Consider the following 12372-nt stretch of genomic DNA (forward strand, 5'->3'; position numbering starts at 1 on the left):
GAAGGAACTACCCAGTTATAGCAAATGGACTAATGAAAATTGCTTGATGGAGGAAATTTTCTATTAGATCCTGTCTTCAAGCGTGTCTTCAACGAATAAAAGAAAATGAGGATGAAGAATATTTAACAGCATCTTAGGGAGCTCCCTCTAAAAAGCTTCAGTCTTGATAATCGCAAATAAAGACAAACACAAAAGCTGCCTTCCAAAATCTCCAAACTGGTTCTTAACACAATCTGAAATGTCAGTCCTGATCATATTTGATAGATCCCTAAAGACATTACATTTTTAAAATTAACACTGACAAAGCCAAGGAAGGGGTGAAGTAGAGCCAGCCATCTCTCAACTTAGCCCAGTAGGATTCTCCAGCTTTGCAATATTACTTGCTCAGATCCCAGTACTGCTGTTACTAGATTGAGAAATGGTCCAACCTGAGGTTTTCTAAGACTCAGAAAATGAGCACAAATGTGAGAGGATCCCAGCCCACCTAGTCTCAGGGTGCAGGGGAGGCTGCAGGTGGCTTTGGCAGCTTTCTCAGTGCTGGATGCCAGCCAGGCGCTCTCTGCTGGGTCCTCAGTGGGTTAGGTAGGCTCTGCCTCCAAGAGGAGTCCTAGGAAGCTGCCGCTCTGGCCAAATTCTGAAACTCAACCTGCAAAAAAGATTTCACTAGTGGGACTTCTACAGCTTTCTTTTTCAAGAAAAAGTCCCATGTATTCACCCTTTTTGTATCCAAGAAATTGGAATTTTTTTGGTCAATTAAAAAGTATTTGTAATGGATTTGTTCTGTAACTTCTAAAAATGGATTCGGAGTGGGCATATGAATTACACTCTGCCATTGATAATGAAATTTATTGAAGAGGTAGACAGAGACAGAGTAAGTTCCATCTGCTTAACTCCTCAAATGTGCACAATGGCAGAGGCTGGACTGGGTTGAAGCCAGGAGCTGGGAACTCAGTCTGGGTCTCCCACATAGGTGGGAGGAACCCAACCACTTGAGCTATTATGGCTCTCTCCTAGGGTCAGCATTCCCAGGAAGCTGGAATCAGGAGCCAGAGCCAAGTGTTGAAGCAAGGTGCTCTTGCTATGGGACATGGGGTCTTAGCTGTCATTTTAGCCACTAGGCCAGGTGCCTGCCCCTCTTTCCTTTTTTGAGGTTAGGGGAAGTTTTTCTTATTCCAAAATAAAATCACATTTTTTTATTTTAATGCTTTGTCATAGTAAGCCCATCTTTTTTTTTTTTTTTTTTTTTTTTTTTTTTTTTTTTTTTTTTTTTTAAGATTGATTTATTTGACAGGCAGAGTTGCAGGGAGAGACTGAGATTTTCCCATCTGCTGGTTCATCCCCCAAATGGCTGCAATGGCCAGAGCTGGACTGGTCCAAAGCCAGGAGCCAAGAACTTCTTCTGGGTCTCCCACATGGGTACAGGGGCCCAAGCACTTGGGCCATCTTCTACTGCTTTCCCAGGCCATAGCAGAGAGCTGGATTGGAGGTGGAGCAGCCAGGACTCCAATCAGTGGCCATTTGGGATTCTGGTGCAGCAGGCAGAGGCTTAACCTTCTACGCCACAGCACCGGCCCCAGTAATTTCCTATTTTATAATCTTTCTGTCAACATGATTAGGATAATAGAAATCTTTGCTCTTTCACATCACAAGTTTATGTGCTTACGGATGTGCCTGGTTTTCAGGCCAGTGGGGACCAGGGGTGCGAATGTGGCTTCCAGAGAGCTGTCAGGGGATGTGAGGGTGATCTGGCTGCGACATCCGTCACTCCATGCATCACCGGGGTTGATGCGGCTGATCTGGCTGGCTAGGCGGGTGTCCCCTTCCTCCCTCACCACTCCACGTGCATCCCTCCCAACGCTGCGTGCTTGGTCCAAGAGGATGACCTTCCCCACTAGAGGAGGACCGGTCTTCAGTCAGGGGTATGCGAGTAGCTGCCCTCCCCTGCTAGAACCTCCAACAAGCTCTCGGAGCTGGCAGAGCCACATGGCCCAGGCATCTCCTCTTTGGGCCCCCAGTTCCCGGGTTCCCCCATGGAGGAACTGATCCTTGGGGTTCCGTAGCTCTTGTTTTGTTGTCCATGTGGGCAGGGCCACGCAGGCTAGAGCCAGGGTCTGTGTGGGGTTGTTTTCGGAGGTTTCAGCCCGGGGCCTGCACCCTCTCTGCGGCATTTACTTTGTTGTGCGCTGGTCTGTGCTCGCATGGTGGATGGTGAGTCAGAGGGGGGTGCGCGTGTGGGAGGCACGCAGAAGCTGCGGCTGCTGAGCACTGTGTCTCAGCGATCCAGTCTTCCCTCTCAGCACTGTGCTGTGAAGAACCGTTGCCAGCCATGCAGTTGATATTTACAATAATTTTTCACTTTTGCCAAAATGTAACAGTTGAAAGACATCCCCATCTCCAGCTTCCTAATATTTTCTTAAAAGACTTCCTGTCCCTTTTATACACACAGCAGGTGAATAGTGGTTTGTTTTTTTTTTTTTCTCCAACCTTCAATAAATTTCAGTGATCAGGAAAGAAAAAAGTTTATGTGTTTAAAGTGTCACATCTCTAGGTACCTAATAGAGAAAAAAATCAAATCTGTCTCCTACACAGGAACCCTAAAATGTGTTTTTTCTGTATTTGTGTTTCTATGTAAAGTTATTAGCCATTACTTACAGGATTCCATGGCATCCTGTTTCTATGCCTGTGAACCTGATCCTCCCAGCAGCGGTCAGTTCTGGGTGAGGAACTGATGAGAACTTCAAGGTCTAGTTGCCGAGTCTCTGAACTGAGAAGCTTTGAAAGAGCCTGGGAAACATTATGCCTCATGAAGTCCTCCTACCAACGACATCGTTGGCAGGACCTTCTAGAATCCAGACTTTCACTCTCTCTGCTTAATGACCTGTACATTTACTTAGCTTGTGGAAATCCAAAGTCCTAATAATGCTCTGGATTTTTACTATGTTGGATTTGTATAGAGGCCACAGGTTTGAGGGGAGTTAGCCACAAACAAAGGAGTAGTTGAGGAAGACTGTGAGGCTATCAGGAAAGGAGTAGTAAAGCACTCTGTTAGATTATTCCTGTGGATAATAACCTAGTAGATTTGTACAGTCAGTAGCACAGCACCTTGCAGGCTCCTATGAGTGCAAAAATCACTGTGCCACCTAGAGTCTATAATCCAGCTAAGGACAAATGACTTGAACTTATGAGAAGTTTGAATATTGTCATGATACAGTAAATGATCAGCCCTACATGAATCTCACAGTTTAAACACCAGAGTAGAGCATAGAAATAAAGTTCTTCCTTAAAAAAACCCATGTTGAGGAAATAAGACACAGGATCATGTTTGTACAACATTTGCATTGCAGAGAGTTTTGAAAATTTGGAATTTACTGTATCTGACCTTTGTTTTCCATGAATTAGGGGTTTAGTAGGATTTAATGTATTTTATTTATTTATTATTTTATTATTTTATTTATTTTTTATTATTTTATTTTATTTATTTATTATTTATTATTTTATTATAAACAAATGTTACCTCATCAAACCAATGAATTGAGGCAGGAAAGTATTATCAAGGAAGATTCTGTTTTTTTTAAACAACTATTACTTGTAATTACACATTTATATTCCTCTTTCACTTGAGGCACATCTAACTCACATGTTGTGCAAGGTCTATCTGAGGTGATTTCCCGGGAGAACAGGTGCTAACTTGTTCTGTCATATACAGGCCAAGTGTACTCAATAGGAAGTTGGTAGCTAATACTGCCTAAAACCCCACAATATATTAAGCAAGGCCTTCCAGTATAAAATAAAATCTTCTGAAAAAAAGTTCATCTAAAACATAGATACTTTACTGATGTGTGGGTTGTGTTAGAGAGAGGAGTCTCACATCTTAAAATCTTGGTACCTGTAATGTTAGGTATTCTGTTAATATTTTGGTGTAATGAAGCCATTGTTAAAGAGAAAGCAAGAATTCTTTAAGACATTTTTTCCTTTCATCTTACCTACAATTTCTTCTTTACAACTAGATGTTAGTGTGTACTAGCATTAGAAAAACTAGGAAAAAAATTGTAGGAAAAGCATTACCCTGTCCACTTCCCAACAATACTTGTCCTTGCTGTGTTTGGGTTGTTAATAGCGTTTACATCTTAAGCACAATGGCAGTAGGGGGGAAACTGGTCTCATACCACTTTAATACATTGTGGCCTTTCATGTAATTCAAAGTTAATGTCCCTCATTAATCTTTTGTATTACTTGACAAGAGGCTAAATGTTTATTTGCCCAGACAAACCAGAATCTTTTTTTTTTCTCTAGATTGTGATACCATTCTTCAGTCTCTTAATCAAAGACATTTATTTCCTCAACGAGGGCTGTGCCAACCGCCTTCCTAACGGTCATGTCAATTTCGAGGTGAGTGTGAAAAAGTAGTGTGCAAGCAGAGGGTGAGGGGCGGCTTCTCCAGCCTTGTGTCCCAAGCTGGTATCTGAAGCTGATTCTGCAAATTCAGAACAAATGTTCTCTTTCCCTACTACTTTATAAGAAATCAACAAGACTAAGTAAACTGTAGCTGATGCATTATTATTATTATTATTATTATTATTATTATTAGAGTGAACTTCAGTTAAGTTTTAGCAATACCTAGCAAATAAAGTTTTTATTCAATTAAGAAAATTATGTAATGCAGAGGTTTGAAAACCAAAAGGAAGTATTCTGAATATGGAATTGTTTCTTTCAGGCTCCAATTTTTTTTTAAATGACGCCTTTAAATTCTTTTCTCTGATTGTCTTCCAGAAATTTTGGGAATTGGCCAAACAAGTGAGTGAATTTATGACGTGGAAACAAGTAGAGTGTCCGTTTGAGAGGGACCGGAAGATCTTGCAGTATCTTCTCACAGTACCAGTTTTCAGTGAAGATGGTGAGGCCAATGAGTTGGAACTGCCGCTAGCATCCCCAAATCCTGTATTTAGGAAATTAGTATAGAAATGCATGGTGGTGCTTGGTTCTTTGTGTTGTATGAGGGCTGTCCTCTGTCTCTCCCACCTTAAGGGTTTTTGTTGCATAGAAAACCTTATGACTTATTCCTTAAATATTTTTACTTAATAATCATGCATAAATAGTATTTTTCTTTAAGCATTCTTTCTGGCATAGGAGGGGCTTCAAAAAGTTCGTGGAAAATGCACATTGTGAAAAATCTATGCATTAGTTTTTTGAAAATTGAAAATTTTGGGCACCAAAGTAAGCTTCTCATTGTTTTTGAAAGGCAGAAAGACACAGAGATCTCTCATCTGCTGATTCACTCCTCCAGGTGCCTACAACAGCCAGGCCTGGCTAGGCGACCGCCAGAGCCAGGAACTCAGTCTGGGTAACTTACGTGGGTGGCAGGGACCCAAGTGCTTGAGCCATCAACAGGGTCTGCATTAGCAGGAAGCTAGAATGAGGAGCAGAGGCAGAAGTTGAACCCCACACAGCAATATTTTCTTCCAGGCTCATAATTTGTGATGACATTCCGAAACTGTATCTTAACTGCTATACCGAATGCCCACCCCTAAACTTATCTTTTAATTAAAGTTTTCCACAGAATTTTGTAGTACCATTGTACCACATCTGCAAAACTTTTGGCACAAGCGGAATGTCATGGAAATATTTTTTTTTCATTGTTTGGGCTTGCTTCAATGGAGAAAAGGACGTTTTGTGTGTAGATAGGGTAATTTGGGGAAGGAAATCCAGAACAGTAAATTGCTATCCCCTGCTGTTTGAAAAAGTAGTGCGAAGATTTGACCTGTTAAAGCTTTTGGGAATTTGGGGGCTGGCGCTGTGGCGTAATGGGTAAAGCTGCCACCTGCAGAGCTGGCATCCCATATGGGCACTGGTTCAAGTCTCAGCTGCTTCATTTCTAGTCCAGCTCTCTGCTATTGCATGGGAAAGCAGTAGAGGATGGCCCAAGTCCTTAGATCCCTGCACCCCTGTGGAGACCCAGAGGAAGTTCCTGGCTTTGGCCTGGCCCAGCCCTGGCCATTGTGGCCATTTGGGGAATGAACCAGAGGATGGAAGACCTCTCTATCTCTCTGTGCCTCTGCCTCTCTGTAACTCTGCCTTTCAAATAAATAAATACATCTTTTTTTAAAAAAAAAAAAAGCATTTGGAATTTGAAACAAAAAAAGTAATTAAGTATTTACAGAAAGAAATCACCAGGAGAGAGAGTTCACAAAAGACTTAGAGATTTATTCTACTGATTTTTTGTCCTAATATGGGAAGCAATAACAAATATTAACTAATGATTTCTCATAGTAGATTGATAGTGTTTACAGTAATGAGTGAAGAACATTTTGGGTTAATATTACGTATTTCAGAGGAAACATGCTTGTTTTTAATCTCTATAAATAGGATTAATAACAAGCCTTTAAATTTCTGGGTGAAGTTTCTTTCTGCTTTAAAAATAAGAAAAACATATTAGAAGGATGGAAAGTGGCCCCAGAGACCTGCCTTCTTACCACCTGAGGGCTTCTCAGAGCTAAGCTCCCAGGAAAGGACCTCCACTCCTTTGTAAAGAACGTGCCATGGAGTGCGTGACAGCGTCATGTGACCTGAATTGAGTGTGCCTTTAGCCTCATAAATTCTTAGTTAATAAAGTGCCTTTTAGGCCCAGACATTCTTGGGGTTTGTTGAGATGGTCAATCAGATGCGATACCCCGTGTTCTTTGTGAAACAGTGAAGTCTCTCCATCATGATGCGGTGTCTTGAGAGCATGTTTTGTGACAGGGTTGGGTTCAAGTTGAACAGGGGATGGATGGGGTGTATGTACTGGGACAAGGCACAGTGGTGATGCACTCTTTCTTCATGTTGATTGTAGCGCTCTACCTGGCTTCTTATGAGAGTGAAGGCCCTGAAAACCATGTAGAGAAAGACAGATGGAAGTCTTTAAGGTGGGTCTCCTTGCTTCTCATTGTTGTGCTGCTCTACAGGAAATGACCGTTTATTTGAAGAAAGCTGTGTGCTTTGTGCGGGAAGTCCCTGCCTACTGTCCCAAGTCCTCTACACCGTGTATCCTGTTACCCACATCTCTGTGGCCTGTAGTTCTCGTTACCATCATTCAGTTTTATTGCCTTTCTTTGTTTTGTTGTGCTTGATTTTTGCACTTGCAGATGAATGATGATATTGTTCTTGTAACCCTCTCCCATTTTGAAATGGAACGAGGAACTGAAATTATCCCTTGCTATAGTTGAAAGAAAGCACCAATTCTATTTGTCGAAAAGATCCAAAGTTCAGCCCTTATTTCTGAAGGGTTCTTCAAACACTAAAATTTTATTTGCCTTGTGATAAAACAGAACTAAGTACAGCTGACTTGATAAAGTTGGGTGTGTCACTTACCAACCAGATCTCAGTACTCACTGGTTTGAAGGAGAGTTTGGACTTGTAAACTAATCTGGAGTTTTTTCAAATTTGAAAGCTTTGCTATTCGGTTAGTATTTGCAGACGGATCTCGGATAAGTAACTGTGCATTGTAAGCATTTGAGGTGCTTTAACAAATCAGTCCAGGATACAGTATACAAAATCGAGGTTGCTATCATTGTTTTTCTACCAGTAAACTCTGGGAATGTGCACCTTCTTGTTCTGGAATTGCTAGGCTTATTTTCTTTTCTACCTGTTGTGGTCCTGGCATCATTTCGGAGTCTTCATTATACTTGATGTTAGAGCCAGGATGGCTAAGATATTCACGTACTTGGTTTTGTGAGGTCTAGTTTGTTTCAAAGGATATTTTAGGCCTCTTTCTTGGTACCTCTCAGGGAGGAAGGATGAGGTGAGGGACACACGTGTTGGAATTACTTTGCTTATTAGAACAGGTCATTCTGATGGGTAAGGGCTGGAGATGTGTCTTGTATCCACAGACAGAAGGTACAGTCAAGGCTTGCAGTTGTGAGAATATAACAGGCTCACTTAGCTGGTGCTCAAACCTATTTTTTTTTTTTTTTACAATTATGTGCCAGCCAGGGGAACAACATTTTGTATTGAAAGACATTTGCTTCACTCTCTTAAATTTTCATGTACAAACATGAACCTCAGAGTAAGCATCTTGCTGGATAAAAGATTTGGGAATTAGTCTTTTTTAAATTATCCATTTTTTTAAAGGTTTATTTATTTTCTTGAGAAACATAGCTACAGACAGAAAGAGGGAGAGACAGAGAGAAAGGTCTTCCATCCATTGGTGCACTCCCAAAAGGCCGCCACAGCCGGAGCTGAGCCAATGCGATCCGAAGCCAGGAGCCAGGAGCATCCCCAGGTCCCCCACGCAGGTGCAGGGGCCCAAGGACTGGGGCCATCTTCTACTGCTTTCCCAGGCCATAGCAGAGAGCTGGATCAGAAGTAGAGCAACAGGGATGCTGGCACCGCAGGCAGAAGCTTAGCGTACTGTGCCCCAGCGCCGACCCCTCAAGTTATCCTTTTAAGATGACTCTAGCCTTTTTTATCCTATATTTCTGCTTTTTTATCCTTCCTTTCTATTTTTTGAGGCCCTTGGGATAACTTAGATATTTTTACTTTCCTTATAGTTGTTTAAAACATTGGTGAGCACGTAAATTGGTATGCATAATTGACACCTGGCATCCCTGTTACCTGTGGTCTCGAGACATATTAAAATAAGCCAGACCTACCTACAGTTTGGTGTTTTTTTTTTTTTTTTTTGACAGGCAGAGTTATATAGTGAGAGAGAGAGACAGAGAGAAAGGTCTTCCTTCTGTTGGTTCACCCCCCAAATGGCCACCACGGCTGGCACTGCACCGATCCGAAGCCAGGAGCCAGGTGCTTCCTCCTGGTCTCCCATGCGGGTGCAGGGCCCAAGCACTTGGGCCATCCTCCACTGCCTTCCCGGGCCACAGCAGAGAGCTGGACTGGAAGAGGAGCAGCCAGGACTAGAACCGGCGCCCATATGGGATGCCGGCGCCGCAGGCGGAGGATTAACCAAGTGAGCCACGGCAGTGGCCCCAGTTATTTTTTTAATTTATAGAGTTTTTTTACTTACTTATTTGAAAGGCAGAGCAACAGAGAGGTATTGAGAGAGAGAGAGAGAGAGCAAGCGAGAGCTCCTCCAACCACTCCCCAAATGGCTACAACAACCAGGGCTGGGCCCAGCTGAAGCCAGGAGCCCAGGAACTCCATCTAGGTCTCCCACATGAGTGTTGGGGCTAGAGTACTTGGGCCATCATCTGTTGTGCTACCTTCCCAAGCACATTAGCAGGGAGCTGTATTGGAAGCAGAGTAGCCAGGGGATGCTGATGTCCCATGTGGCAGTTTAACCCCACACCAACACAGCACTGGCCTCCAGTTATTTTTCAGACATTACTATTCTATGACAGTTTCCTGTTGATCAGTGGTTAGGGTGCAGAGATTAGCATGTCAGAGGCTTGATAGTAAAAGTTAAAGATTGAATTTTATAATTTCTTACTGTTTCTCCGTGTGCTGTATATGTACACAGTGTACAATAACATATGACAGTTGGCTGGTTGAAATGTTACCAAAGAATTCCGTGGAGAATTTAGAAATGTGAGGTGAAAAAGAGGGCGCCCTAGCTTAAATTCCATCCCAAATCCATGAATCGCTCTGCAGTTAACTCACTTGCTTCTGGGAAGGACTGGTTGAGGGACAAGCAGTGGCACAAAGCACTGAGTGACATATGAGGAAAGATTGACGCAACACTGAAGGACTCGTTTCCGTGTGAAAGTTGGATTTGAGGAGACTTGAACTACAAGCTCTCCTCTGTGTCTACACTGTAGCCAGGCACTGTCTTGTCCACGCCTCTCTACTCCTTGGTCCACCTCCCCGCTGAGCGCAGCTGTGCGAAAGCAGCTTCCTCTCTTTTTAGCAGCCACCTGTCGGTTGGTGCCGTGTGTGTGGTTCTGTTCCCTGCTGCCATGGAAGCCTGTTCAGGGCCAGCAGCGGCCCCTTCCCCAGCCCTGCACACTCTGTCTTGTGCCCCATTGCTCTCCAGCCCCTGCTCCTGCACTGCTGTGGGATCGGTGACTGCAGGTGTTGACCAAGGCATAGCAACCGGCAACTGCATGAATGTCACGTGGCTACTTAGTATTCTGGAATGATAGTAGCTACCTGGAAATTTGTCAGTATATCAGATTTGAAGACAAGCAGGTATTTCTACACAGACGCTTCCTGTTGTCCCTGGAGCCATTCATTGCAGGCCCGTACATATATCAGTGGCAGTGACATACACCTTTGAGGGCACACACCTTTCTTGTCACCTACTACTTAAATGCTCCCAGTGGTCATGGAAGCTGGAAGGTGAAAGAGGCTTCTCTCTTCTAAATAAACACTTCTGCCTTCAAACCAGTGCATAACGGAAAGCTTTGCAAATCATTTTTGTTTTAATATAAATAAGACCACTCAACTTACAGATGTATCTGTACACAGGGCTTTGGCCATCCTCACTAATAGCTGTGTGGTTTCAGGGACCTAAAAGAGCCAGTAGGACTTCAAAGCTTGACTCTCCCCCCATCCCTACCCCCATTTTAACCATGGAAAATCAAACTTAAAACAGGAAAGATAAAATGACTAGCAGGCAAGGCATTTTATTTTAATCCAACTTCAGGTCGTCCGCCTCTTCTCAGGACTGTCTTCTGTGTTCGCAGGTCCAGCCTCCTAGGCAGAGTTTAACATACGGGAGCTCATTGCTGCTGCTGCTGCTGCTGCTGCCGCCGACACACACAACACACACCGTGCAGATTGCCGAGGGGCTGGCCTTTGTTTTCTGATGTCACATTCTACAAAAAAAAAGAATCAGGAAAACTGCACAGTCCTCCAAGTGCCGCACTCGGCCAGGCAAGCGCGTTCACTGGCGAGCAGATGGGGAACTGATCACCCACGGCCGACAGGTCCACGCCGATTGTGTGCGGCTGCCGTGTTCACGGAAGACACTTGAGGAAGGCTTCTCCCCAAAGATCCTGGCTCTGCACATGATTCATCTCCTGGAATTTCCATGTGAATCACAGCGCTGCACCTGGATCCAGTTCGCTTTTGTCTGTGTTTGTTTTTTTTTTTTTTTTTTTTTTTTTTTGGTTGAACATTTGCTGCTAATGGGACTTACTCAGCTAAGTGCTGGCTCTTAGGAAGCCCATGTGTCTTTGTTAACTTAAATGAAAAAGGGAGAGGAGGGAGGGGAAAACACCCTCACTTTAGATTCCAACCCTTAGCTGGAGCAGCTCGGGCAGAGAGGGACAGACTGGCTGGATGCTGCCTCCGAACTTTGCCCCCTGTGTTGTGTGCAGTGTAGGAGGTTCCTCTCCCCCCTCCTCCGACAAGGTTTTGAGTTGGCTGCTGGTTAGCAAACTCGTTTGTACCCATATAAGTTATTTAATATAATAATGAAGCTCAACACTGTGGTAGGAAAATAGCCACTAGGAAAAAAAAAAAAAACAGCAGAGTTTGTCGTTGGACTGCTTAGCAAGCGAGGACTTTCTGGTTGATTTTGCCTGAGCTGTTTACAACGGACCACTATGTTCTACAGAGGCATTTTTCAGTCTTTTTTTTTTTTTTTTGTTATTTCATTTTCTTGTAAATTTAAATAATCTGACTGTATAGGTCTTGGAAAAACCCACAGCATAATGGCCTAATTGCAATTTAATTTTTTTTAACTGTTATTTTTCATTTCTTGTCAGTCTCCTGGAGACTAAGCCTATAAACAAAGAACACACTGGGGAAGTTAACTCCAACCCCCCACTGCAGGGGGGAACAAAACCAATGGGAAACACCTCTTTGTTAACTCAAGGACTGATTGGATTGTGAAACAGTTGCCCTTGTTAAACATCTAAATAAGCCTGTGGTTGCTCTGCGAACAGCCATCCTATTTATTTACTCTAGGAGAAACTGTAGAGTAGTAATCCGTGCTAATGAAACAACAAAACACCACGTCTAAAACAGAGATGTATTTAAAAACTTAGTGGCATGGTTTCCAGAAACAGAGCATGTCTGTGTGCTGTGCGCCATCTCAGCACGCCTCAGATGTCTCCCAGTTGCCTCTTAAAAGCCATCAATACATTTTACACTCTGCGGTCAGGATTCGTGGCGTCTTTTCTTTTGTGGACGGGTTGTTGGGTGGGTGGACTATAGGCAAGATCTTCCAAACAGGTGACCATGCCTGGAAGCGAGTGGAAGTCTTTCAGGGTATGTACACGGGCATTGAGTTTCCAAAGACGGATAATGGTGGATATTTAATAAATACCATTTGCCAGGCTCTAAGTTTTAGCAGACATTATGTCATCATCTGCCTTTTTTTTTTTTTTTGGTGTAGAGACAATTAGAAAATAATAATTTGTCCAAGGCCAAATGACTAATGAGAAGCACAAAGATTGGAACTAGGCCTTCTGATTCTAGAACTCAGATTTTAAGCCA

At 43.2% G+C, this 12372-nt stretch overlaps 1 protein-coding gene across 4 annotated transcripts in view; it reads left to right on the plus strand.

The window, feature by feature from the left end:
• The window catches only part of RASGEF1B (RasGEF domain family member 1B), a 614689-nt gene extending 602650 nt beyond the window's left edge, over positions 1-12039 (plus strand). For all 4 annotated transcript variants that reach the window (XM_051820184.3, XM_089303183.1, XM_089303184.1 and 1 more), the window contains 4 exons: positions 4294-4389; positions 4771-4894; positions 6830-6902; positions 10614-12039. In XM_051820184.3, coding sequence (XP_051676144.2) covers positions 4294-4389; positions 4771-4894; positions 6830-6902; positions 10614-10638 — 318 coding nt within the window. In that variant the 3' untranslated portion in view covers positions 10639-12039. The remainder of the gene's footprint in view (positions 1-4293; positions 4390-4770; positions 4895-6829; positions 6903-10613) is intronic.
• The last annotated feature ends 333 nt before the right edge of the window (positions 12040-12372 follow it).

The sequence above is a fragment of the Oryctolagus cuniculus genome, chromosome 8 (assembly GCF_051225735.1).
Source record: "Oryctolagus cuniculus isolate XC-2025 breed Fujian yellow rabbit chromosome 8, ASM5122573v1, whole genome shotgun sequence".
NCBI lineage: Eukaryota > Metazoa > Chordata > Mammalia > Lagomorpha > Leporidae > Oryctolagus > Oryctolagus cuniculus.